Genomic DNA, 27,943 nt, shown 5'->3' on the forward strand with positions numbered 1-27,943 from the left:
TAAAGAAGAAAGTCGTTAGTAAATAAATAAATAAAGGGTAAACTACACCCATAGTCATTTTTGTTTACCTTAGCTTACATTTCAGTCATTTATGTTTGAAATGTTACATTTTAGTCACTTACGTTACCGTGTTGTAACATTTTAGTCACTGAGCCGTTAATTGTCGTTAATGGTGTAATGGTAAGCTGACATGGCACGTTAAATCATCATTTCAAACAAAAACTTTAGGTTAAATTATACAATTGGTCCCTATAATTTTTCGTTTTGAGCAATTTAATTCTTTTATGTTCCTTTTACTTTCTTTCTTTTTTTTTTTTTCCATTCTCTTTTGCTTCTCCCTCTGTTTTTCTACCTTTTTTTTTTATTTCTTTTAACATATCAAGAAGTCGAATTGGTAGTGAAAAAAGAAGCATGGTATGGGTTTATGGGTTTTGGTTATAGGCAAATGATGACAGTCGACTTCCTACTTCTTTTTTCATTGCCAATTCGACTTCCTAATATGTTAAAAGAAATGAGAAAGGTATGAAAACAGAAGGAGAAACAAAAGAGAATGGAAAAAAAGAAGAAAGTTTAAAGAACATAAAAGAAAAAAAATTAAATTACTTAAAACAAAAAAATATGGGGATTAATTATATAATTTAACCTAAAATTTTGTTTGAAATGATGATTTAGCGTGCCACGTCAGCTTACCGTTACACCATTAACGACGATTAATGGCTCAGTGACTAAAATGTTACAACATGATAACGTAAATGACTAAAACGTAACATTTCAAACATAAGTGACTAAAACATAACCTAAGGTAAACAAAAGTGACCATGGGTGTAGTTTAACCATAAATAAATAAAAGGCAAAAAGTTTGTTTTTGTTGGAAACTGAGAGAGAGAGCTTGCGCTAGAAGGAAATTCCGCGGCTTCCGATCCGTATGCTCTGCTACTCCCTGAAGGAGAAACAGAATATGGAAACCTTCAACATAATAATACCCCTACTATTATCCTCTCCCATTCCATCCTTTCTATTTCTTTAATCTAAGACTTAGGTTTACATAACTTCTCTTTTATCTCTACATCTTTCTTCCTATTCATTGCCTAACCCATGGAATCCGATCTCGTTATCAAGGTTCTTTTTTTTTTCTTTTATAATTCATCCATCTTTTTTTCAGGCTGCTTTTTTTTTTATTTCGTCGAAAAGTTTCTATTTTACAGTACTCGGCAGTCTTAAGGACTTTCCATTTCAAACTGCCCGTTGTCTTTTCTTTCATCATTTAATTCTGTTTGTTTCCCGAGGAAATGGGGAAGTTTTTTTTTTCCTTTCCAAAATGAGACTGCGATTGTGCTCATAATTTTTGTTTTCATTGTTTTGAATTGTGGTTATCGCATGCACGTGCAATAGACGTCTTTTTTTTTTACCTCAAAACTATGAGTTGAGGGGAATTTCATGTACCTGTGATAATTTCAATGAAGTTTCCCTATCTCCGGGGTGATACATGATCACCCCTAACTGTTCTATGTGAAATCGTTAAATTGATTTCTTGTTTCCTTGATTTATATATGTCATCGAAACTTAAACCGTAATCCATGATGCTTTGTTTAAATATCTTTTATTTTATATTCCTTGTTTATAATTTTTTGTTTTCTTTTTTGCTTCGCTAATGATATGGATACAGGTGAAGTATGGAGATACACTAAGGCGTTTCACTGCTTGTATTGATGATGGTGAACGTCGTGGTCTTAACATGGCTGGACTGAGGGCAAAAATTTCTGGGCTTTTCAATTTTCCTGTTGATACTGAACTTACTCTGACATATATTGATGAAGATGGGGATGTTGTTACCCTTGTGGATGATGATGATCTGTATGATGTGATGAGGCAACGCCTCAAATTCTTGAGGATTGATGTGCAGCCGAATAATGATAAGCTTGGTGAACCATGTGCCGCATCAAGCCAAAGTTCTACCCCTTTGAGATCGCCGTCTTTTCAGCCTCCATCGGAGGGCTTTAATACTGTTGCTGCTGATATTCTGAAATCTGCACCGGATCCTCTACGTGGCACTCTAAGTGAAGTTTTATCAAACCTCTCCTCTGATGTTGCTTTGATAGTGGCATCTGCTAGTCCAGTGTTGGGTGATCTGGTGGAGTGCTTGTCTAAGACGGGACAATCCTACCTTGGTCCTGTTTCGAACTCTGGAGCTGCTGCTGATTCAAGCATGCAACCTGTAGCATCTTCTGTGAGCCATTGTACCACAGTTGGTGCTACTGACCCAGATCCTTTAGGGGATGGTGGCTTGCGAGTGGTTTTACCTAAATCTACAGATGTCAATTCAACTTGCAAGGCTAACAAGGAAGGCAATACTGGAAATGCAACAAGAGGTGTGAATGTACCTGCTGTTCCTGATCCTGATTCTATTGATTTGAATGTTGACCCACTTTCTGATGCCAACCTGACCGGATGTGCTCCCATGGCTTCTGAACCATCTTCATCGAACATTTTTGCTTGTAATGACCAGAAAAACGCTAAAGAGATCATGGGTCGTAAGAAGGGAAAGAGTGTTAGCTTTGATACATCAGCTTCCTTTATTGATGCTACGGTGAAATTTTATCCCATCAACGTGATGGGTAAGGATCCTTCAAATGAATGTCCCTTCAGTGGAGTGCCAGTAGCAAACGACCCTGTTGCGCCTCCTTCCTTTAGTCCAAGTAAGAGGGTCTTTTCTTCGACTGCTGGAAATGTGATGTTTGGTACATTCCACAAGGGAATTCAATGTGATGGTTGTGGGGTTCTTCCCATTGCTGGACCCCGGTTCAAGTCCAAAGTGTAAGAAATGTTCTGTTTTGAGCGACTGGTCATTCCTTTTGGATTCTGTTTTCAATTGTCAGTGAGTATTTCTCTTAATTTGGAATGCAGAAAAGACGATTATGATCTTTGCAGCATCTGCTTTTCCAAAATGGGAAATGAAGCTGATTACATCAGAATGGACAGGCCTGTGCATTCCTCTAATCCATGGTTTTGCAGGGCATCAAATGATCCTGTAATTTTCTTTGCCTGTAATTTCTTCTTTAACTGTAAACTTCTTTTCAACATCGTATTTGTGCTTTTATAATTTATAGATTCCAAGTGCACTCCCACATGTCTTGAGGAATCGTGCATTGATGTCAGCTCAGCCTAAGCTAGAAAGTCGCTTCGTCTTGGATGTCAATGTAATAGATGGGACTGTAATGATGCCATCTACTCCATTCACAAAGATCTGGCGGATGCGCAATAATGGTACTGTGCCTTGGTTTCATGGTATGCAACTGGTCTGGATTGGGGGAGACAAATTAAGAAACACAATTTCAGTTGATATAGAGGTAGAGTGTTCTTATCTTTTACATTATTTGCAAGTGCACTGTTTCATGATTTTGTTCAAGGCTGAATGTAATTATTTATCGGTGTTTCCAACTTATGACATCAGATTCCTCCTGATGGTGTACCTGTTGATGGGGAACTAGATATTGCTGTTGATTTTACTGCACCACAGTTGCCAGGTCGATTTGTTTCTTACTGGAGGATGGCATCACAAGCTGGCATAAAATTTGGGCAACATGTCTGGGTTCTCATCCATGTAAGCCTTCTGTTTCAGAGCTTTAATCTCTTGAGGATAAAATCACATTCATTTTTATTATGATTTGCCTATGCAGGTTGATGCTTCTCTTAAGGATATGAATACTGATAACGCTCAGGGATTGAACTTGAATTTGCCCCCTGAAAATAGTGGCTCAAGAGACACTGAGGTTTGCAACTCTAATGTAGGCCCTGCACTGGTGAAGCCCCTGATTAATGAACAATCAACAAAGGAGCAGTCATTAAACAACAGAGATGTTACAACCCCTATTCACACATTATCTTCATTTGCGGCACATTCTCCCATCATTGATCACCAAGATATCTCACTCCTTGCATTTCCGGAAACTCCATCTCCGTCATCGTTATCATCCTATCCCATCATTGATCTCTCAGAAGCAGCTCTTGATGAGCCGGTGCCACTGTCACCCCTGCCTGCACCATGCGAACAAGCACCATCTGAAGAGGAAAGTGAAAATGCTGTTGAGCAAACACTACTAAAGGAGCTTGAAGATATGGGATTCAAGCAGGTCGATTTGAACAAGGAGATCTTGAGGATGAACGAATACGATCTGGAGAAGTCTATAGATGATCTATGTGGAGTAGCTGAATGGGATCCCGTACTTGAGGAACTGCAAGAAATGGTAAATTGTCTGCATAAATTGTGGTCTCCCTTTTATGTTTTTTACTTGGTTGATTAGGATTATGTATTGTTGCGTGGGTGCAGGGTTTCTGTGATGCAGAAATGAACAAAATGCTGCTGAAGAAGAACAATGGGAGCATCACAGCAGTTGTCATGGATCTTCTAGGTGGAGAAGGGGCTTAAATGAGAGATATGACGGTTGATTCTTTCCTATGGTTGGACAAGCCTTTTATATATATGAATGAATAAATGAAGCGTGCTTCTAAACCTGGTCATCTTATTCCAACATATGATATCCATGAATTTGTATCCAGAAAGAAAAAAAAAAACTTTTAATATTAATTCCATGACACCCTTCTCTCTCTCTCTTTCACAAGTGACCAATTATATATATATATATATATACATAATACTAATGGATAAAAACCATTAAGTCACTTTTAATTAATTTTGATATTGAGTAAGTTGATCTCTAACAAATATTAATATAGTTTTATCAATTTTGAAGACAATTATAGCATTTACTTTCTTTGTCAATTTATCTTATTTTTATTTGATATAATAATAAATTTAACTTTTACAAATTTTATTGGTCATGATTTTTAAAATTTCAACAAATTTAACTTTTATTACAAATTGACAAAATATGTAAATATTAAGTGCTATTATATACTAATCAAACTAGGATAAATTAATAGAAAAAATAAGCACCATGATTATTTTTCCTTAATTGCTTGCTTTTAAAATTTAAAGCGGTTAAATTACTTTAATATTTTTAAAAGATCAATTTCAAAATTGAAGGGACCGAAAATGTTGCTTTACCAAAATATACTAATGATATCGGGTAAACTATTAAAATAGTCATTTTGTTTATCTCAAATTATATTTTAATCACTTATATTTGAAATGTTATATTTTAGTCCATTACATTATCGTGTAGTAACATTTTAGTCACTGAACTGTTAATTGCCATTAATGATGTGACGGTAAACTAACGTGGTATGTTAAATCATCATTTCAAACAAAATTTTAGGTAGTGGTGAGTATTCAATCGAGTTGAGTCAAAAAAAATTGAGTTAATCGAGTTGACGAATTCTATTTTAGTAATTGAACTCAATTTGAAATTTTTTTGAATCAAATTGAGTAAAACTTTTTGAGTCAAATCGAGTCAAGTTAACAAATCCTATTATTTATACTCAATATTGCGTTTACATGTACCGATTATTTAACTAGTAGGCGAAGTACCAAAATGAAGAAGTTTTGTCTTTTAACTTAATGGATTTGACTTTAATTTTAGAAAAGGTAAACATTTATCAAAACAACGTAGTTTTAACTTTTCTTATTCGGATTTTCAGATAACTCGAACTGTGTAATTTATATTCAAGTTAAACCGAAAATTTTGATTTTTTATTCAAGTTGATCTGAATAACTTGATTAACTCGAACTATTTAATTCAAATTTTGAATTTTTTATCGAGCTTTTTGAATCGAATCGGATTTTGCTCACCTCTAATTTTAGGTTAAATTACACAATTAGTCCCCATATTTTTTTGTTTTGAGCTATTTAAATTTTTTTCTTTTTTAATCAAGCTTTTTGAATCAAATCAGATTTTGCTCACCTCTAATTTTAGGTTAAATTACACAATTAGTCCCCATATTTTTTTTGTTTTGAGTTTTTTTTTTCATTCTCTTTTGTTTCTCCCTTTGTTTTCTTCCCTTCTCCGTTTCTTTTAATGTATCAAATAACAAATAAATATCGAACAGGATGGTCTTAAAATACAAACTAGGTCTTAATAATGTAAGCGACGGAAAGAGAACTCTCTAAATCCTGAAATGAAATGTGTCATAACTAGTCTTAATAAAGAATAAATTATTGTGAAAAACAAAGGTAAACCCAAAAAAATAGGTAATTAAAAAACTCAAGATCCTTTCCAAAATTAAACCAATTTTTTTCCTTCCCATTTTCCCAAACTATTTGAGCATCCAAACACCCCAAAGAGTCCACAAAAAAAAATTTGCTAACGACTTTGCAAGGGTTTTGATATTGCAATCGATCATTTCTTGCTTAGTAGCTCCTTCTTCACTGGGCTTATCCATAATGATAAGCCAGTGAATAACACCCCTAACCCGAATCCATCTCCGGAATAGGGTTACGGAGCATTACCAAAATTTACAAATTAATTTTCAGACATTTCATTTCATCTAGCATTCATATTTGAAACCAACCAAAATCAAAACATTAATGAGCCAACGTTGGCCAAATTAACTTATACATACCATTATAACCAGAATCAAATCATCCAAAATTATCGATAGAACTAATGGATAGTGTGATATATCTCTGACAAGCTTCCAACCCAATCGAGCTTTCGATAATTTGTAGGGTAAATAAAAAAAAATACGTAAGCAATGGATGCTTAGTAAGCTCGTGTAGTCTTTAATCATATTAGTTCATTTAAAATATGAAATCTATACATATCAAGAATAATCCAATAGTAATACCATAGTACTCATGAAGCTATATTCATCAACTCAAAATGTGAATAAATTCACAGTATCACTTACATATTATCCCAAGCTTAGTAGGACTTTATATAACTTTAACTCTTCATAATTTCTTTATTTTCATTTGCATTTCTTTACTTTCCACACTTATTCCATATGCGTGACACACAAGTCATAAACATATCATTCAATCATAGTCACAAGCTACTGCATTTAACTAAAGCCTTTACCGAATTGATCACATGGTAAGTCATTTCATAATTTAAACCATACCACTTTTTCAAGAACACTAGCATATTTTCCTTCAAATACTTATCAATTCAATGCTTCCATTAAATAATCATATTACTATTCAACCAATAGCTTGGCACTTGCCTAAGCATCAAGCAACAACACTGGTTAGTGTACTTGCACACATTACATATAAACTCACTATGCATAATTTTCTTGTATCAACATATTAAAGATAATCATACATTTACATGTCATGATACATATCATTCTCTTATCGTTTCTTCATAGGTATATATCATTCATTTTATTATTTCGATATTTCATGTACCATCATTTTCATGAATTTCGCGTACATACCGGTAATAGTTCATTTCAAACTCATGTTATCTCATTTCAGAAATTTATCCATTGTATCATTTAAATATCAATGGTTACATTTATTTTAGATCAATACTAATAATAATCTATAAATCTTTCAATTCAACCACATAAGTCTTTTACCGTTTCTTTCTGTATCGAAGAACGACTTACGGATATGAGTACATCGTTTTCAGAAGCCCGAAGGCTGAACTTAAGCTCATGAGAGCTAAACAGATAGTAAACACGAAAGTCCGCAACAAATGCTAAACCTCGGTTTACTTGGGTAATTTGCCGTCAATTCATCCTTTACATTTGTAATGCCATAACCCAGTTATGGTCTTATCCGTCAATTCATCCTTTAGCACAGAACGATTGTACTCAATCCCGCGTTCAATCCAAACTGGGTATTAAATTCGATAATATATTTCCAATAATAATTCAATTCCATGTTTTCTATTACCCTTATTATTTTCCATATTTATCCCGTTAAATTTTCGGAAATTCGATGGATTTTCAGAGGTACACTTTTAGTATACAAATCTGGGTCCATCAATTCATATTCATGTGCGCACATTTTCATTTCAGAGAGCACACTCCCGCGAACCTTATCCTTACAGCGGGATTATCAGTCCAGGCTAAATCCCCTGCAATGACAATTACTCTAATGAGCTTGGATCTAAATTATCAGTCCGGGCTAAATCCATTTTCCACATATTCTTTGGGAGGACTATATCAGTATAGGATCACCCGTCCAGGATAGATCCTTTTTACCGTCAATTCCTTTTCAAAAATCCATCGAATTTTCCTTCCATTCAACCAAGATTTCTTCCCCTTTTTATCAAATATATCAATGTTTCATCAATTTTCATACAATGAACATTCAAATCATATTCACATCAATAACAAACATTTCAAGCATTTAAGAATATAATTCAAGTTACACAAACTTACTGGGCTAAATTGCAAAATATCAAAATTGTGGACATTTTGGTAATTTTTCATTTTTCTCAATTTCCACCTAAATATTGATAAAATTAATATTTCATTCAATTTATTAATTTAAATGATAAAACAATTCATTTCATGCAATTTGGTTATTTTTGACATTTTACAAAATTACCCTTGAAATTTTACTTTTATTCAATTTAGTCCCCGAACCTAAAACATGTAAATTAGATATTTTAAAATAAAATCATATTATCTGAATATTCACATATATTTTCCTCCTCCTCCACTCCATTCCACATCCTTGATATATACATAATACCACTATTTACTTGTTTACTCATAACAAGCTATTCATTGGAGTCATAGTCACTAAATTAATTATATCTTAAGCTACAGAACTCCGAATTGAGATATGAAAATTTTATCTGAAGCTAGACTCACATATATTCTTACCATAAAATTTTCAGAATTTTTGGTTTAGAAAATAAGTACAACTTATTCTTTAAAGTTTCCCATGTTTCACTGTTTGACAGTTCTGACCCTCTTCACTAAAAATTAATTATCTCTTTGTACAGAATTCATATGATGTTCCCATTTGTTTCTATTGAAAATAGACTCATTAATGATTTTAAAATATAAATTTAAGCCTCTAATTATTTTTATTCAATTTTTATGATTTTTCAAAGTTAGAACTGGGGAACCCAGATTCATTCTGACCTTGTCTCACAACATTTATTATATCTCATGATTTACAATTCCATTACTTACACTGTTTCTTCTATGATAAACTAGACTCAATGAGATTTAATTTGATATTTTTTCATCCTCTAATTCTATTTCCACGATTTATAGTGATTTTCCAAATTTAACCTACTGCAACTGTCCAAAACTGTTTTAGTGCAAGATGTTGATTACTAAGTTTATAACTCCTTATTCCCTTTCTCTATAATATTTCTCATCACTTTCATTTATTTTCCTTCACTAATATATCAAGAACGCAAGACCTTATATAAGAAAACTCTACTATAACATTAATTTCCTACTTTTTCAATAATATCAAAGTCAAAAATATATTGAAATCTTGATGTTCTTACCTTGCTCTATTGATTTCAATCTTTAACTTGATTCTCTCTCTCCTCCAACCTCTATTTCTTGAATCTAACTTGATATTCTAGCTCCCCATGATCTCCTTATCAATTTTCTCTCTTGGTGGCTATGGAAATTTCTTTGATTTCTAAGTGAAAATAGTGAATTTTTGGTGAAAGGACCAAATTGTAAAGAAAGTAAAATTTTCTTTCTTCTCTTCTCTTTTAACGATGGTTGCATGGAAAGATGATGATTTTTCATCATCTTTCTTCCCTTTTATATTAATCATTTAATAATAAAATAATACTAAAAATCTTAATAAAATATTAAGTAAATAACATTTATCTAATTAATTAATTAAAAATATCACAAACATCATCTGTAACACCCCTTACACGTATTCAACGCCGGAATAGGGTATGAGGCATTACTAGAACACTTACACATGTTAGCCGAATAAACATATAGCGTAAGCATTATAAGTATGGCCGAGTTCAACATTTATTCATGTATCAAACTTACCAACATGAGTTAATCTATAAACCATTCATGGCCTTACTTCGTACCAAATATACCACACTCACATACTATGAAATTTTATTTTCCCATATGAGCTTAAACCATGATCATCACATATCAAAGACAAATGTTCTTGACATTTCCATTACATAAACCGAATTAATCAATGCAACTCAATGATATAATCAGCCATATATTATTATTATCATACACATATATATATCATGACTAAATTTCTTAAACATTTGGTCAATTGCTTTTCAAAACCGCAATAGTTCTTCAGTACCAATACGTATTTACCATTCAATTTAACATTTACCGATTAAAATCGGGCATATGACCATTTATACACAATTCATTCATACATTTTATTGTCCTCCTCCTCCTCTCCATTCCACATCCTTAATGTGTATATCACATTTAAACAACATTAACTATAATTTCACTATTCACTAACATGTATATTCAAAGCTGTCTATTCGAGTCATAGTCACTAAATTATTTTTACCTGGAGCTACAGAACTCTAAATTAAGATCCGTAAATTTTCTCCAAAACTATATTCACATATCTTCTTACCATAAAATTTTCAGAATTTTTGGTTTAGCCAAATAGTACAGTTTATTCTTTAAAGTTTCCCCTGTTTCACTGTTTGACAGTTCTGACCTCTCTTCACTAAAAATTAATTATCTCACTGAACAGAATTTGGATATAGTTTCCGTTTGTTTCTCCTAAAAATAGATTCACTGATAATTCTAAACATATAAAATTTATCCCATAATTATTTTTGTACAATTTTTTACAATTTTCCAAAGTCAAAACAGGGGATTCCAAACTCATTCTGACTTTGTCTAATTAAACTTCAAATATCTCAAAATATATAACTCTTTTGCTTTCTCTATTTCTTTTATGTGAAAATAGACTCATTTAGCTTCAATTTAATATATTATTCAGCCTCTAATTAAATTTCCACCATTTTTGGTGATTTTTCAAAGTCACACAACTGTTGCTGTCTAAACTATTTTGTTGCTAATTGTACTCTTTAGGGGTGTGCATAATTCGGGTAAAACCGAAAAAATTCGGTTAACCGACCGAATTCGGTTAATCGGTCAGTTAACCGAATTTTTTCGTCGGGGTCGGTTAATTTTTATGATTTTTCGTTAACGGTTAATTCGGTTCGAAACCGTCGGTTAATCAAAATTTTCGTTAACCAAAAAATTAATAAATAAAATTATCCAACCCAGCCCAAACTCAATTACCCAACCCAATTACCCAACCCAATAAAACTAAAACTAAAGTTTACCCAATTACCCAATCCAATAAAACTAAAACTAAAAAACAACCCAATTTACTAAAGTCTAAAACCCAATTTACTTTAATAATTTATAAATTTTTTAAATTTTAAAAATAAAAAATAAAAAAATTTCAGGTAATTCGGGTATTTTTCGATAATTCGGTTAATTCGGATAATTCGGGTAATTTTTAACCAAAAATAAAAAATACATAATTTTCGGTTAATTCGGTTAACCGACCTTATTAACCGAAAAAATTTCGGTTCGGTTAATTTTTTTTTTTAAATCGGTTCGGTTAACGGTTAAAATTTTTGGAAGGTCGGTTAATTCGGTTATAGTAATTTCGGGTCGGTTAACCGAATGAACACCCTTAGTACTCTTTCATAATTTCACTTTTTCACTTTCAATCACAATTCAATTCAAAATTCACTTTTCCATTTCTAAGTCGATATTCAATTCAGTTCCACACCTTTATTCATTATTCAATTACACTTAGTCAATTTCCCGTTGAACACTCGGAATTTACATGGATACGTAGAGAATTAGCACATAAGTGCCACACTGATATGTAGCCGGTTACCATCGAAATGTAGCCGGTTACCATCGATATGTAGTCAGTAGCTACCATCGATATGTAGCCAAGCTACCACCGATCAATAACACTGAAATGTCTACGGCCTGCTCACACAAGTCGTCAGTGTCTGCAACACATGCTAGATCACCCAGAACCCGGGACTCACTGTAACACTGATCTCTAGTGACATGTCACTTGTATCCACTTCTATTCCTAAGTTCAACTGGGAATTTACACTTAACACTTTATTTTCAACACTTTAACACTTGGATAATTCATGAATAATTTTCCTTCCACATTTAATATTAATTCACATATCAAATATAATTCACAATTTATAAAAATATAACTATTATTTACACGTAACTTACTTTGATGCAACAATATAAAAATTTAGCAATTTAGTCTTTAATCTTTTCTTTTCTCCGGTCAAGGTCGATTCCACTTCTTTCTTAATCTATAATAACACATTTGACTTATTTAGTACTCACATTTATTAAAACAGTCCTTGACCCAAACTTTGGTAAAATTTCAATTTTGCCCCTAAACTTTTGTATATTTACACTTTTGCCCCAAAGCTCGTAAATTAAACTTCATCTCTTATTCTTATGTATTATGACATGCTGAACATTTTTCCCTTCTATGGCAACATCAATTTGCCACTCTAACACTTACTTATGAACATTTAGCATTTTTATCGATTATGTCGTTTTACTAGTTTTCACTGAAAATCGCTTAGCAAAAGTTGCTTAACATAATTTCTAGCTTCATATTATACCATAAAACATCAAATAAACATTTTTCACATATGGGTATTTTTCCAAATATAAACCCTAAATTAAATTATTACTAGAATAAGCAAAATCAAGTTACCGGGACTCCAAAAACGTAAATAACATTAAAAACGGGGCTTAGAATCACTTACTATGGAGCTTGGAAGCTTGAAAACCCTAAATATGGTTTCCCCCTTGCTGATTTCGTTCACCATGGAGAAGATGAGCACAATTTGCCATCTTTTTCCCTTTTAATTCATTTTAATTACTAGATTACCAAATTGCCCCTAACTTAAAAATTTCTTATTTCACTTGTCTCATGCCCATTTTTGTCTACCAACTTAACCAATGGTCTAATTACCATATAAGGACTCCAGTTTAAAGTTTCATAACAATTGAACACCTCTAACATGTAGAACTCAACTTTTGCACTTTTTACAATTTAGTCCTTTTGACTAAATTGAGTGCCCAAACGTCGAAATTTTCGAACGAAATTTTCACAAAATCATTCTGTGAAATTGTAGACCATAAAAATATAAGAAAAATAAATTTTTCCTCATCGAATTTGTGGTCGCAAAACCACTGTTCCGACTAGGCCCAAAAATCGAGCTGTTACATCATCATTACCTTCTAGAATTCTCTCTCTATTTGGCCATTTTGCCCTTCATAATCTTTTGAAATTCCATCATTGAGTCATCACTTACTTTGGTAAAATTGTAATTTAGTCCCTCAAAATTCTTCACATTTTCAATTCGGTCATAATTCATCCATTTTCCTTAGTTTCTAGATTATTCCACCCTTAAAATATTTACACTATTGGTCATTCAACTTTTTCACATTTACACTTTAACCCCTCAAATTTTGAGTATTTACTCTTGGGCAACAAAACTTCTCACTTTCGCAATTTAATCCTTTCTTGAATTAATATGTCATAATATACTTCCCAATGTTGACATAACTCAATATTACCCTTTTTATCACTTTATTTCCTTATTTTATTATATCAGAGATATTATCTTACTTTCCTTACTGTAGAAATTTTCGAAGTATTACATAGTGCTCATAATCACAACTTGAAAACAGCAGGGCCATTTCAATCGGTAGTTGGTTGCTGAAGTTCGATCCAAAGTTGAATGGGGAGTAAACGGAGTTCTCAAAATGGTTGACGTGGCATCGGATGGAGGTGAAGCGCGTGGGGGCAAGAGGGAGACATCAGACGGCATGTGAAAGAGGGGTAAAAGGGTAGCGGGAGAAGTAGAAGGAAGGTATGGGAGGAGGATAGGTGATGAATTTGGAGGATAGGAGACATTTGAGGAGGAGAAATGATAGAGTAATGTGGCATGTGAGGGTGGATGTGGCGGCACGTGTAAGGGTTTGTGCCATGATGAGTAAGAGATTGAATTTGATCAGAGTCAAGAGTGTAAAAGAGGATAAGCTGAGAGAAGGTTTGTGCCATCCTGTTTGATACGCTAAAAGAAGTGGAGAAGGAAGGAAAATAAAGAGATAAGCGGAAGAGAATGAAAAAAAAAACAAAAAAGAAAGTTAAAAAGAACATAAAAGAAAAAAAATTAAATTGCTAAAAACGAAAAAAATATGAGGACTAATTGTTTAATTTATCCTAAATTTTTTGTTTGAAATGAATATTTAACGTGCCATATTAGCTTATCGTTACACCGTTAGCGATAATTAACGATTCGATGACTAAAACTAAGAATGGGCAAAACTCAATTTGATTCGAAAAAGTCGAAAAAATTTTGAATTTCGAGTTAATCAATTAAAGTTATTCAAGTCAATTCGAATAAGTAATTCAAGTTTCGAATTCAAATTGAGTTAAATTTTACAATTCGAATAATTTGATTAACAGATTGATGTAAATACACTTTTGGTCCCTATCAAGTTTGAAAATAAACAAATTAGTCTCTTAACAAAATTACAAAAAAAATCCAAAAAAAATTCAAAATAATTGTTAAAATTCAAAATACTTATAAAAATTTCAAAATGATTCTAAAAATATATAAGGAAAGTTGAATTAAAAATTTCTAGAATAATAATTTTGGACCTAAATAAGTTAATTTGACATGTTTTATTTTTTAATTTAACTCGAACAATTTCACTCGATTTGACTCGACTCGATTCGAAAAAAATTTCAAATTAAATTAGAATGATAAAATAAAACTTGCTAACTCGATTAACTCGATATTTTTTCACTCGATTCAATCGAATGCTTACCCCTAACTAAAATGTTACAACACAATAACGTCATTGAGTAGAACATAACATTTCAACATAAATAACTAAAATGTAACCTAAGGTAAAAAAAAAAAAGTGACTATTTTGGTAGTTTACCCAATGATATCAATTCATTTTGAGAAATAAAATTTAAGAAATTATAAGGCGAAATTCCCCTAATATGATTCATCAGAATCTTACCACCCACAAGAGAAAAAAAATGGTAATAAGCTGAAATTGGTCATTCCATCTGTCTTCGAAAGTAACAAAGCAAAAAATCAAGCAGTAGATTTGGTGCCAAAGAGTTGAGATGTTTTAGGATGATTACGAATATGATGAGGGCATTTATATAGCAGATCTTGTGCCTCAGTATGTCTACCTTCCTCCAAAAATGATTCAAGAGTATGAAGGTAAGCTCCAATGCTTGGATATTCCTTCACACTCAATGCTTTCAAGAACTCCACAGCGTCCTCCACAGTCCCCTGCTTTGAAATATATTGAACGAAAGGTTCAGGGTAAGGTGGGTAGTTTTGTTTCTTCATCAACTTAAGAAGGTTCATCGATTCTTCGAGTTTTCTTTTCCCCAGAAGCTTCTCTATAAGAAGTTTAAATGTTGCTTGCCAAGGTCTTAAGTGAACTACATTTACCATCTCCACCAGCAATTTGTATGCACCATCTACTCTATTCTGACTGATGAAACTGTTTATTAAGACATCCAACAAGTCAGCATCCGCTTCGCAGGTTTTCACCATCTTTGCGAAACACATCAATGCATCATCGATCTGATTAGCATCACAATGGCCTTGAATCAAAATAGTCCATGTCTTGATATCCGGACAGCATCCATTTGCTTTCATTTCATCCAACACTTTGCAGGCTTCTTCGAGTCTTCTTGCTTTACAAAGTCCAAACACCAGTTGGCTGTACGTAATGTTATCAGGTTCGCACCCAGCATTTTTCATTGCTTTCATGATCTTCTCCGCTTCATCAAACTTACCCACCTTGGTTAAAGAACGATGAATCCCGTCATAAATAGCCTTGGACAGTGAATATCCAGCAGCCTCGTATTTATTCACTACCCTGAACACCAAACTCAAATCTTGTCCATCAGCACTGGAAATGCTCCGTAAGAGTAAGCTGCAATCTTGTGCTGAAGGCTTATATGGACCATCCATCATGATTTCATAAAGTTTCACAGCATCCTCCAACATCTTAAACTTCTGAAAGTTCCTCGAAACTTTTATATACGTATCGATATCCATCTCAAATCCTTCACCTTTCATCTCATCAACAACACCCCAAAACTCAGCAATAGAATCAAGCCTAGCAAGAACCCTTATAAGAGCATTGTAAGTAACTGTATTATGCTTATAATTCGAACCCTTACTGGCCCAATGAAAAAACTGTAAACCTTTCCTAGGGTAAGTTCTAAGTTCCTTCAACACCCTTATCACTAAATTATCAGACAAATCAGTTCCCATACCATCTAATATTTTCTCAGTCTCACTGCTCCATTCATCCCCAGCAATAACATCAGCTACCTTACGAGCAATACTATCCTTAGCATTCTCTTCAACCATCCTTTTATAAAAATGGGTTAAGGCCACAACATCACTAGGCATCTTATTGTTTCTAAAAGAAGAATGGATTGTATAATAAGTTTCTTCGTCAAGATAAAAACCCAGGTCCTTCATTTCCCTTAAAGTTATCCAGAACTCTTTCATTGTGGCTTTATTAGCAAAAATCCTAAGCATAAAGCTATAGACAGAAGAATTGGGTTTAAACCCATTTTCTTGACGCACCCAATTGAAGAAACTCGATGCCTTTTTGGAGTCTTTATCGAGTTTCTTAAGAACATAGATGACAGTTTCATGAGTCAATGCAGATTTAAACTCGTGTAAGGAGGTTTCTAACTCGCCAGACCAATCGTTGGTCAGAATGAGTTGAAGCAACGAGTTGGGTTTTGTAGAGAAGGAAAGGCTTTGATGGATGTTGGTTAGAAGAGAAGAGTGTGATTGAAACGAGAGCTGTGAAGAGAAGCGAGTCACCTGAGAGGAGAAGGAAGGAGTTGAGGTGAGTCGAGTGGAAAGAAGCGAGTTGGCTAACCTGAGTGAGGAGAGGATTGCCTTGGACCGATTCATGATTGCTGTTCAGAGATAGAGAGCAGCGAAGACAAGGATGGCAATTGGAAAATTGGAATAGAAGGGGATTTCAAGGGTTTAAGACTCGATGAAAGTTCTTTTGTTTGGCTCCATGCACCTGTGAGAGAAGAGAAGGGAAGGTTACCCGGTTACTTTGGGTCGAACCCAGCCCATCAATTTTGGGTAAGCCCTTTTATTTATTTCAAGGATTTTTTTCTAAAATATTAGTAATTACTAGTACAAGGTTTATAAAAAAAGTATTATTTTAAATGAATTATTATTGTCGAGGCTTTAGGTTATTGAGTTTAAATTCGATACACATCACGCATAATTATTATGTTTATGCGTGGGTTTCTAGTTTTATTAGAGTGTTGTTTTCATGTTCATTTCAGTTTGCTTACTTTTTTATCTTTTGTATTCATTTAATTTTACTTTGTAATTATTTGATTATGTATTTCTGTTTAAAATAATAATTCTATGAGTATTCGTATTCGTATTATTAAATAAATTTATACTATTACCTACATCTATATATTATTATAATGGTCATGGATTAATCTGGCAGATGGAAAAGATTTAATTTTTTAAAAAGAATTATTATTATTATGACGGTGTTTTGTTTTTTTTATATGAAATCTTTAAATAAAAATACTAAAATAAATCAAAAGTCTAAGGGTGAAACTCAAAATTGATAAAAAAAAATTGTATGTAAAACTTTTACCCCTTCAATTATAGTTCATTCATAATAATTTATAAAAATATAATTTTTCCATTAAGATTTTAGGATTCCTCAACCAATCCGTTGGGCCAATATAGGGTTCTGCTGTTCCCATATTGCCCGTAAGACCTTTTCTGGGCTTATTAATCGTACACCGATACTCTTCTTCGCATAGAGCTTTGATGGGAGGAAAATAAAGGTCGTGGTGAAGTGCAAGTGTAAAGTTACCCCATAGCGGAGAGTTTAAAGTGCGAAAAAATAAGGTGGTGCCAAATCTTTAGCGTTGTTGTTGTCGAATCAGTTGGATAATTTTAATAATGTTTTGAGAAACAAGGTTATTTCGGAGGATGATTTTGTTGTCTTAGTTGATATGATGGAAGATTAGAAGGACGGTGATCAGGATAAGCGGGGTTAATGCGGATAATTCTATTTAGAAGTCTGGTTTTGAGAACTCTTTCCTAGTTGAAGCGAAATATTTTTTTTGGTGGAATTTGGATACTGTGACAAAAGGATGTATCTATGAATATTATTCAAGCTTGGGAGCATAGCTGTCATGCTGTGTTATTAGAAATTGATTATTTGAAAGCGCTGTATCATGTTAAGGATAACAACAGTTGGATTCGTATGTCATTCGTGTCATTGAAACCTGTAACATCAAGATTGAAATATTAGTATTAGTCATGTGCATTGAAAATGTAATACGACGTTGCTTGCTTAGCAAAGATTACAAAAGAAATAATTATTGACTTTTACTTTTGATCCCAACCTCTTGATATTATTTTGAATATGTTATATAATGATATTACTTATTTATCTTTTTTCTAAATTGATTGTTATGTACTTAATAAAAAAAGTTCTCCCAGTCTGGACATTTATTGGTTACCCAGGCACGGACAGGCAGGTAGCAGCCTGGCACTGGCAAATGGCATGCAAACAGGGGGTGTTGAGAGAAAAAAATATTCCAAGTACAAAGCAAGAACGGCATTTCATGTTTACTTTGAAGGACAATATTTATACCATGGATGGATGGATGAATACATTAATGTATTAGCCCAATCAGATCCTGACAGTTGCCTTACCTCACATTCCTTTTTTACGAAACTAAAGCAAAGCTCCATTTGGCTACTGTTTTATTTATGCACTTGGACTAATTCACACAAACAAACTACTTTTTACTTGGCAAGTGGCAACTACAAAAAGCACCGCATTCATACAATTTATACATACCTTCCTTCCGAGTCCCAACATATCAGTGTCTGCCCGCCAACACCACACTATTTTCATACCCTAAACCACCTACCTACATAACACTAGAATCATGTTTCTATTTTCAGACTTCATTAATCTCTCAACTTTCCTATTTATATAATAAATAATATATACGGCAAAAGTAGCAGTGAATATATATATAAAAGAAGACATCCAAGGAACGTGGAGAAGTTGTCTGTAAAGTACAGATAAATACTTGCATGCTCGGTTCCTCAAAACCTTCAACTCCTCTTCCTCCCTTTCTCTTTTCCCTTTCAATCCGTAAAATTAGAACAAGGAACCAAATCAAAAGTTTTCAGGAAGGTTATTCTAAGTTGATGGAAAAAGAAAATGAAGGCAATAAAATATCATCATTTCAGGGTTTCCTTAAACTAACCAAAAGAGTTAGAAAAAGCAAAACAAATTCATTTACAACGTCCATCTTCTCACTTCCAAATGAGCTACTCATCACAGAGGTTTTAGCTCGGGTGGCTGCCACTTCTGTCTGTGATTTCTTGAATCTCATCTTAAGGTGTTTTTATTTTTATTTTTTTGGGTCTCCATCTATATTTAATTAAAGTTGATTAATTACATTTTGTTTCTGTTTCTCTAATTAATACCATTTGATCAGCTGCAACGCTTTTCATCAAACGGCTAATGATAACTACATACTTGGACATGTATCCCTTGACAAGGTTCCTGTTATTCCATGGCGTTCACCTAAACAAGCTTTCTTCTTGGAAAAATGCAAAGAGACTGGACATCCAGAAGCTTTATACAGGGAAGGAGTGGTTCGTATTACATTCTTCTTTCTTTCGTTCTTTTCTTTATGTGGGTATTTATTCGATCCTGCCGAGAAATTAAATATGGAAATAAATTAATACCAATATCAGGTCCAATACTTCAGCTTCGCAAAGGAGGGAGAGGGACTAAACTGTCTAAACAGTGCAGCAAAAGTAGGGCATGTGGGAGCTGCTTATGTGCTGGGAGTTATCCTACTTTGCATAGAGGAAGGAGGAGAGGGTAGACGACTTCTAAATTACGTAAAATCAAAAAAAGGAATCGGAGAAAGCCGAAAGAAATTTAAGGATGTAATTAATAGACTTTGGCTCAACAATTTCTTGGAACCCAAGCCTAATGCTTGTCCAATGCAAGCACAGCACAGAAGAAAACAAAGGTGGCCTAGCGACGATGACGATGACAATGATGTGAGTTGTGAAGCTTGCGGGTGCCACTTGCAAGTAATTTTCGTTTGTAATCTTCTACGTGGGATAGTCACTTACTAAACAACAAATAGGAAGCAATCATTGTCTCAATGCTTTTGCATATCTAGTACTTACTTGCGGTAGCGGTGCTTGAAAGCAGCCGAGAGCGCCGTGTATTGAACTTTAATTTTGGAAGTGGGAAAGTTTGAACTGTAGCATCTCTATGGATTATGGACTTATGGTTCAATCATCAACGACTTATAGTTTTGATGGCTTGACAAAACGTAAGAAGAGACCAGGTGAATGATGTCTTAAGTTGTTGAGCAACTGCCTCTTTAACTTGTGTTTATTGAAGATTCTGTATTCTCTCTGTCGTTGATATTTTGAGTAACGCATGTCTTCTTTCTGGGGTAATAAATAAATAAGAGAGAACTATCTACAGGGCTTTTTCTGTCTGGCGCCTGGCGGGGGCAAAAATCGAGTCAAAGAACATTCAATACTAGCACTGTTGTCATACGAGTCTTGCATCCATGATTAAACATTCAATTCAATCACCACTAGTAATTTCCTAGGTGAACTGATTTGAAGAGTGTTCCCACTTTTGGCTTAGAAAGAAAAGAAAATGAAATTGACGTTAACCTAAAAGATTAAAACTAATTAGTCAATTATAAAAGAAAATGGTCCTTGTGGCATTCCATCACAATTTAATATTTATATATTATGAAACCGTCTTTATTTGCGTATGATACAATGGAGTTTTGATTACCCAGTCTAGTTATTTATATCTTAAACCAAACAAAAAGTAAAGAACAATCTGTTTCATCAATTTACAAGGTTACTTCAAGTCAAAGGTATTTTCCTAACAATTTATCTCAGATTCTTGTACTATTCACAACGGCAAGCCTCTGCAACTCAAATAATTGATATACAACAAAAGCAAGGAAAGTAATATCTAGATGTATATGCAAGACATGTCACTAAACTGGCGTGATGCTATGGATGAAATTTAGTCTGTTACCTCAAAACTGGAAAGATTTCAATCTTTCTCAGAAGCTTGACTATATGGATAAAAAGCATATCAAGGAAAGGAGCTATAAGAGACTCAACAATTTCCACATCTGCAAACTATAATTTAGTCCAGACAAGATTTAAAAAAAAAAAAAATAGTTGCAAATAATATTGTTTTACCTACCTCAACCCTTTTCTTCCCTACTAATGTTGACAAAAGGGATTCGGGGTAGTATCAAGAAAGCTGTGAGATGCCAAGAAAAATGCTCCACCCGTGAACGACCAAATTTGCACTACTCCATAATCGCAAGTTTATAAACTAGAAAAAGTAAAGGAAAAAAAAAGTTGTCTACCTCATCGGATTTCAAAGCAAAACATCTAACTACAGAATGCACTAATATCAGTGAACTGGACTTCTTGAGGACCTCCTGCGACTATGTCTACTGGGGGAACGGGACCTGCTGCGTTTCCGGTGTCTATCCCTGCCTCCATCTCTGCCATTCCTGTACCTCCAATCCCTCTCTCCATCATGAATACCTCTCCCATTCCACTCTCGAGACCTTTCGCGATACAAATCACGTTCGCAATATCTGTCTCGGTCCTTGTCTCGATCATGATATTTGTCCCTATCACCTGAATCGCTTCTCCTCCTACTCTCATATTCCTTCTCCCTCTGCTTTCTCCGTTCTTCGGCTTCTTTCTCTCTTGATAATTTTTCCTCTTCCCTTGCTTTCTCCTTGGCTTCCTGAAAAGTTCATTCAGGTTCCTCCATTCAGCGTAAAAGGTTGAACCGAAGCCAACAATTCATTCTGGGCAGAAACACTTACGTTGAACTCAGAGATGAAATCCCGAACCATGCCATAACCAATATGTTGCTTTCCTGTAACATGTGATTGAGTCCTCTCAGCAGCGTCATTAGCTACTAGAAAAGATCCACAAACCTCACATAGGGCCATTTTTTTCTCCTGTGCAAGCATCAATACTTTATCATTCTGAGGTTGTTGAGCCAAGGCCGTCTTCTCAGCATTAAGCGCCTCCACCTATAAACAAAAAACACAGAAGGCCAAAATTCAAAATCTGAACTTCCCGTCATGATTTAAAAATTAGGAATGAAATAATTAAATAATCATAAATGAAGAACCAGTTAAACAGAGACATAATTTTCAAGGTGGTCAAACACCAATCCAGAATGTCGCAACATTGAGCAACCAATATCTCATAGACCATTTTGGATCAATTACAAACAGAAAATGGAAACTCTCAACAGCACCTTTCTCATAAGCGCCTCAGCTTCATCCACCTTTCCAGCTTCACCAAGTGTCTCCACTTGTTCCAGCAAGTTTTTTATTTTTTCCTCCATGACAGATAGTTGTTCGGATTTTTCTGCAGATAATGGAGCAGGTGGTGCAGGTTCCACCTCTTGAGCAAGGCGCTCTCGACCGCGCCTAACTCTTCTGTCAAGGTCCATCACCTACAGCAGAATAGGCAGGTTACATACTAGATAAAAATGACAATTGTTGTCACAGGAAATTGAAAGGGAAAAAATAACTTGGAAGGAGAGGAAAATGGAACAAACCAATTTCTCACAAAACTGAGCCAGTTCAGCTTCAAATTTGGGCACGTAAGCATCATGTCTTGGAGACTTCTCAAAACTAGTCAGAAATTTCAAACACCACTTAAATCACAAATCCAACAAGGCAATCAATGTAGTGTATGTTGATCAGAAAACGCAAAACTGGTTCTGACAACTCAACCTCCAAAGCCAGAGGCTGCAAATTAGCTCATAGACAAGCTATATTTGTAAACAAAGCAAAGTAGTATATACAATTTCCAGGGAAAATAACAAGCAGCAAGGGAGCAAATGGGAAAAACCAATAATGTAGCATTGGATGCCAAAGCAGCAGCAAGAAAATAACTAGAACCATGGGCTATTTAGAGTCACAAGTTTTTACACCTTCATAACAATAAAATTTTTAAAAAATAAAATAAAATGTCAAATGTCGATAGTCTTTAGCAAAATACAAGCATTAAACCTGGCAAGTAATTACAATTTGAGAAAAGATAGCAAATACAAAACCCATAAAAGAGAGGGTAAATAATAAAAAATGCAAAGAGGTTATGTTGGAAAGATCAAGAAAAAAAAATGCAGTATAATGCAATTTAATTGCAAGTAAGGAAGCACCAATTATCTCCGATGATGCCAACCACGATGCCAATGTCTTTAAGTAAGGATACTAGTAAGAAGGAAATAAATCCAGTACCAAGATGTCAAGGACCAAGCATCAAGAGTAACGAACAATCAATCACTTGCATGTCAACTGTACAATATCAATTTTCATGGATATTACCATTCCAAGTAAAAGAAATACTATTTCTTACATGTCCACTTCTACAATAAAACTGAGGTCTTAAGCATTTCTTTCTGAGAAAATTCATAGGATTAGGAAGGACCCAATGTAAGATGGGGCAAGAACCAATAAATTAAACTCCCAAGCAAACATCCTATGCTTCTGAGCGTTCGATTATCTCTCCCTAACCCTTGCAAGTATCTGATCAAAATGGTTAGATCAGTTACCTCAAAATGAAAAACCAGCAACACCTTAGCATACCGCGTGTAATGCATATATAAGTTCCATCCTACATGGACATATGAAGCAGCTAACTTAATAAAGTAAATACAATATCAATAACGTTCTTACGGGAAACAGACATTTTGATCAAAATTTCACTATTAAACAAGAAGGCTACGCAAAAGGTTAAAACAAACAGAATAAGCACAGGCATTTTAACAGATTATTGGATACCTTCATTCATACGAAAGTATATCTCATAGCATAGAAATCCAAATTCAATCATACCTTTCTTTCAACTTTTGGTCATGAACTCTAGGGCATGGTCCTGATTCACAAAAATAGAAAAAGTTATTAAACATCTGCATTGTCTAAAAGCATATTGATGGCGTAATTACTGATGAATATAAAGAAAATAAATATTCATAACCAATAAAACTTAAACCATTTTAGCTATTAGCTACTATAAGAATAGAATACGCTAAAATAAGTTAGAAAAATCCTATTATTTTATCAATTTTCTCAAGCACAAATATTTCCTTCTGCTTCATTTGCTTAGGATACAAACAGAAAGTAAAAAATAAATCAAATACAGAATTTAAAACGCACCGAGATCACTGCGAGTGTTGACGAAGAGATCGTGAGGACAAAATCGAACCATGTAGAAAGCACACACCTCTTTATCATCCCACCGGATTTCCCTATATCCCTTCTTCTCTTCGTCCGTTAGATTACGAGCTATAAAATAGAGAACGTCAAAAAGAAATACAATATCAAACTCATATAACCACGAAGAAATAAACAAGTGCTACCAAAGTACAAATAAGGCATCTAAAAAGTACCAGTTCCCATGAGTTCGTCAAGCAAAGCTCGCTGTGCATCCATTGCTTAGGGTTTTTGAGATTAAAGAAACTCGAGGGTCTTCGCGTAAATAGAGAAGTTGAAATTATTGCTTTTAATAAGAACCAAAAAAAGAAGCAAATCGAAATATTAAGTGAAACAAAACAATGAGAAAGAGAGAAAGATTTTAAGGAAGCAAGAAAGAAGAGGGGCAGAGCACTTGATTTTAATGTTTTAGGCAACTGTGGGCAATCTGTTGATCTGAGGTTCGGTCTTTATTTAATAGTTGGGAATGGGGGCAAGGCAAGAGGGAGAGTAAAACGGCGCCAACTGTCGTACAAAACGACGTCGTGGTGGTGTAGATAAAGTTACTACAGAACTGTGGTGATTGTTTACTTTAGTGCTGAGCTGAGCAATTACGACCAAATCAAATGGTAAAACTTAGTACTTTAATAAGTTTAAATAGAATATAAGAAACGAATAATTAGTGCAAAACCGATTCAATCGATTAAATATTTATTAGTGTTGATGTTTATATTATTATTTATTTATATTTAAAAATTTTATTTTGTAACATCTTTTCATATTCATTCTCTTTACATATATAAAATTTGAACTCCAGATAATTTATTATTTTATTAGTAGCAATTATCATTCTTTTTTTTTTCTTTGATTAAGGTTCTCCCTCCCCTCTTTTACTTGGTTCAAAATTATGGTTAAAGTGACATTGGTTCACAATTTGCTACAACAAATTGCATTAGATGAACACTTTCAAGTTCATTCAATCTCATTTGTTCATTCAAGTAAACCTTGATTTACTTTCAATAAGCGAAAACATTCACTACTTTCAAGTTCATGTTTAACCAACAAACACAGAATAAGTCAGTCTCAAAGCATTACACTAACTTTTCAATAGCCTCATCATAGAGTATTTCAAGAGGTCTACTAAACATATAAATATATAATCGTCTCAAAATTCTCACCCTTACAAAAGAAATGAAGTAAGTAGGTGAAACAAAAACAGCAAATATAATCCATGGGAATTAACGGTAGCGGCGAAGAGAGAGAGTGTTGTTCCTCTTCCAGTTTGCTCTTCTTGAAGGTCGAGCCTTGTGGTGCAAGTGTCCCTTGCCACGAAGACCCCTGTATTTCTTTCCAGCAGAGGTGAGTCCACGGAGTTCCCTGTGCTTGTGCACTGGATTACAGATCCAGTTGATTCGTGGGTCATTGCGGATAGCATTGTGGGCAGTATCAACCAAGATGACCTCGAAGTATTTGTATGTTGAATCCTGCAAAGACAAACTCGAAACATTGAGAAACAAACTTGACCAAGGAATCTAACAAAAAAGTTGGCCACAAGTAGCTTACGAGCATAGCTATAATATCTTTAAAAACATGTTCTTAATTTGCAGCAGAACTCACCTCGTTGATCCAATATGAGTTTACGACCCTAAGGCCTCCAAGCTTTCGACCAGCTCGCTCCTCTGCAACTGATCGCTTGCTGCGCTGAAATTTCAGCTGAGTGACACCCTGGTTTGTGGGTTTCCCATACACAATACCCTTAGGTACTGGTCTCTTCCTTCCACCCCGTCTCACACGGACACGATAGACAACATAACCCTATTACGAACCATAGAGGATTAGTCGCCAGACATAACAAACAGGCAGAGAAAATATCAACAAACACGTCCTTAAAGCAAAAATGATGCCAAATTACAACAGTAAATATAATAAACCAAAATTTACAATTTCAGAAACTAAGGCTCACAAAAATGCAGTGGTGGAAAGTAGATTAAAGAATCAGTGGATCAGTTTACCTGCTTGGCTTTGTATCCCAAGCGACGAGCCTTGTCAGGACGAGTTGGGTGGTTAACTCGCACAATGGAAGGGTGTTGACGGTACTCCCAACACCTCACTCTCTGCAAGAACCTCATAACATCGGACTGCTTCTTCCTCCATAGCTCTGACACGTACTTGTAAGCTCCTAGATTCACAAAATCACAACAAAAAATGAAATCATTAAAAAGCATAACTCAAAATGCCAAATCAAATATATATAGCAATCAAATATAATTATTTTCATTTTGAGAGACCTACAATGATCAATTTAGCATCTACTCTTTGAATCTAAAACACATAGCAAAACAAAAACAAAGCTGATAAATTACATTAGTGATCAACTTATAACCAGACCTTCAAAAGTCGTTAGATTTACTCAATAAAGGACAATAAACCAAGCACAGAAAATCCCATTATTCTGCCTGAAAAATCCTAGATATAAATCATCGTATCAACAAAAAACGAGAAAGAAATGAGGAAAAAGTTTGTGGTTAAATCATGATTTTTAGATGCGAAATGCTATAAAAATGGCGTACCCATGGCTGCTTGAGCTCCCTGCGGTCTCTGGTTCCGGATAAGGAGCTGCCAAGACTTGAGATGAATAAATATGACGATTTTGGAGTCGCATTAGGGTTTTAGAAGGCATGGGTAATTTTATTTGACGACGTTACCCTTTTGGGAGTTCAATCTAAGTGGTCTGTTTGGTCAATCCAATAACTGGACCAAGATTGAAACGGGGTCCAAGTCGACTCAGTTTAATTTTTATCGTATATAGTACTAATGGGGCCACAGTATTTTGGGCCAACCCCAATAGCTATTTGGTGAAGGGAAGAAAATCCAAGAAATGACAAGAAAATAAAAAGTAGAAGATGAAGAAATAGATTAAATATAAAATAAAAAATTAGATTTGTATATTAATTAATTATAAATATATAATTATTTTTATTTTTAATTTAATTTAATTTTAAAAAGTGATATGTATTACAATAGATTAATTAATGAATATTTTGTACTTTTTTAAGAAATTAGTTCCTCTATTTTCACTTTTCAAAATTCATGTGCAACCATTAACATTGCTAAACTTTTTGGTTAATATTTTGGTGTGACATTTTGAAAAATTAAATTAAAAAATTCACTTCGTAATCATGTAATTATAAAATGACATGATCCTGAATTTAATAAAAAAAGTAATAGTGTTAGTAATTAGACCTAAATTTTAAAATTTGAAAAATATATAAATTATAATTATTTTAGACTGTCACCACAACCAATCGAATAAAAATTTAATAATTTAATCGATATAACCACAAATCTAATTTTAAAGCATTAATTTTAATACCGAAGAGATCACGTTTTAATTTAATTATAAATATATAATTTTAATCAAAATTAACTTAATTGACATTGTATTCTTATTTTAAATTTAAAATCAGCTTTGTATTTTTAATTTAATTTAATTATAAATATATAAATTTTTAAATTTAATTTAAGAATGTGATATGTGTCACTAAACTATTAGTATATTTACGTTTTAGTCATTTAATTTTAAAAATTTACACAAATGGTCATTAAATTATTCAAAAAATTTCATTTGAGTCATTGTATTATTCAAAA

At 33.7% G+C, this 27,943-nt stretch overlaps 5 protein-coding genes across 7 annotated transcripts; 2 read left to right on the forward strand and 3 right to left on the reverse strand.

Annotated features, from left to right (window-relative positions):
* Window positions 1–872: 872 nt before the first annotated feature.
* Window positions 873–4,605, forward strand: LOC105802153 (protein JOKA2). 2 transcript variants are annotated; one of them, XM_012633626.2, is made up of 7 exons: window positions 873–1,119; window positions 1,667–2,814; window positions 2,905–3,028; window positions 3,108–3,347; window positions 3,452–3,601; window positions 3,678–4,244; window positions 4,328–4,605. In XM_012633626.2, the coding sequence occupies exons 1-7, from the start codon at window positions 1,096–1,098 to the stop codon at window positions 4,424–4,426; spliced, it is 2,352 nt and encodes a 783-aa protein (XP_012489080.1). In that variant the 5' UTR covers window positions 873–1,095; the 3' UTR covers window positions 4,427–4,605. The 2 variants fall into 2 exon arrangements, with proteins under 2 accessions (XP_012489080.1, XP_052480406.1); XM_052624446.1 differs by having other exon boundaries at window positions 3,162–3,347.
* Window positions 4,606–14,981: 10,376 nt separating this feature from the next.
* On the reverse strand, window positions 14,982–17,010 carry LOC105802151 (pentatricopeptide repeat-containing protein At3g48250, chloroplastic). Its single transcript, XM_012633624.2, has one exon. It carries the CDS (start codon window positions 16,899–16,901, stop codon window positions 15,039–15,041), a length of 1,863 nt encoding a protein of 620 aa, XP_012489078.1. The 5' UTR covers window positions 16,902–17,010; the 3' UTR covers window positions 14,982–15,038.
* A 1,904-nt stretch (window positions 17,011–18,914) lies between these two features.
* LOC105802150 (uncharacterized) lies at window positions 18,915–20,281 on the forward strand. Its single transcript, XM_052623715.1, has 4 exons — window positions 18,915–19,399; window positions 19,499–19,658; window positions 19,761–20,108; window positions 20,201–20,281. Exons 1-4 carry the CDS (start codon window positions 19,089–19,091, stop codon window positions 20,279–20,281), a joined length of 900 nt encoding a protein of 299 aa, XP_052479675.1. The 5' UTR covers window positions 18,915–19,088.
* An 869-nt stretch (window positions 20,282–21,150) lies between these two features.
* On the reverse strand, window positions 21,151–24,755 carry LOC105802149 (uncharacterized). Of its 2 annotated transcripts, none has more exons than XM_012633620.2 (7): window positions 24,493–24,755; window positions 24,260–24,388; window positions 23,939–23,978; window positions 22,657–22,732; window positions 22,351–22,551; window positions 21,908–22,120; window positions 21,151–21,825 (listed from the first exon to the last, which is right to left on the reverse strand). In XM_012633620.2, exons 1-7 carry the CDS (start codon window positions 24,533–24,535, stop codon window positions 21,481–21,483), a joined length of 1,047 nt encoding a protein of 348 aa, XP_012489074.1. In that variant the 5' UTR covers window positions 24,536–24,755; the 3' UTR covers window positions 21,151–21,480. The 2 variants fall into 2 exon arrangements, with proteins under 2 accessions (XP_012489074.1, XP_012489075.1); XM_012633621.2 differs by lacking the exon at window positions 24,493–24,755 and adding an exon at window positions 23,656–23,717 and having other exon boundaries at window positions 24,260–24,366.
* A 549-nt stretch (window positions 24,756–25,304) lies between these two features.
* On the reverse strand, window positions 25,305–26,995 carry LOC105802148 (60S ribosomal protein L15). The gene is made up of 4 exons (XM_012633619.2): window positions 26,866–26,995; window positions 26,308–26,474; window positions 25,913–26,110; window positions 25,305–25,779 (listed from the first exon to the last, which is right to left on the reverse strand). Exons 1-4 carry the CDS (start codon window positions 26,867–26,869, stop codon window positions 25,534–25,536), a joined length of 615 nt encoding a protein of 204 aa, XP_012489073.1. The 5' UTR covers window positions 26,870–26,995; the 3' UTR covers window positions 25,305–25,533.
* Between the last annotated feature and the right edge of the window lie 948 nt (window positions 26,996–27,943).

The sequence above is a fragment of the Gossypium raimondii genome, chromosome 11, assembly GCF_025698545.1.
Source record: "Gossypium raimondii isolate GPD5lz chromosome 11, ASM2569854v1, whole genome shotgun sequence".
NCBI lineage: Eukaryota > Viridiplantae > Streptophyta > Magnoliopsida > Malvales > Malvaceae > Gossypium > Gossypium raimondii.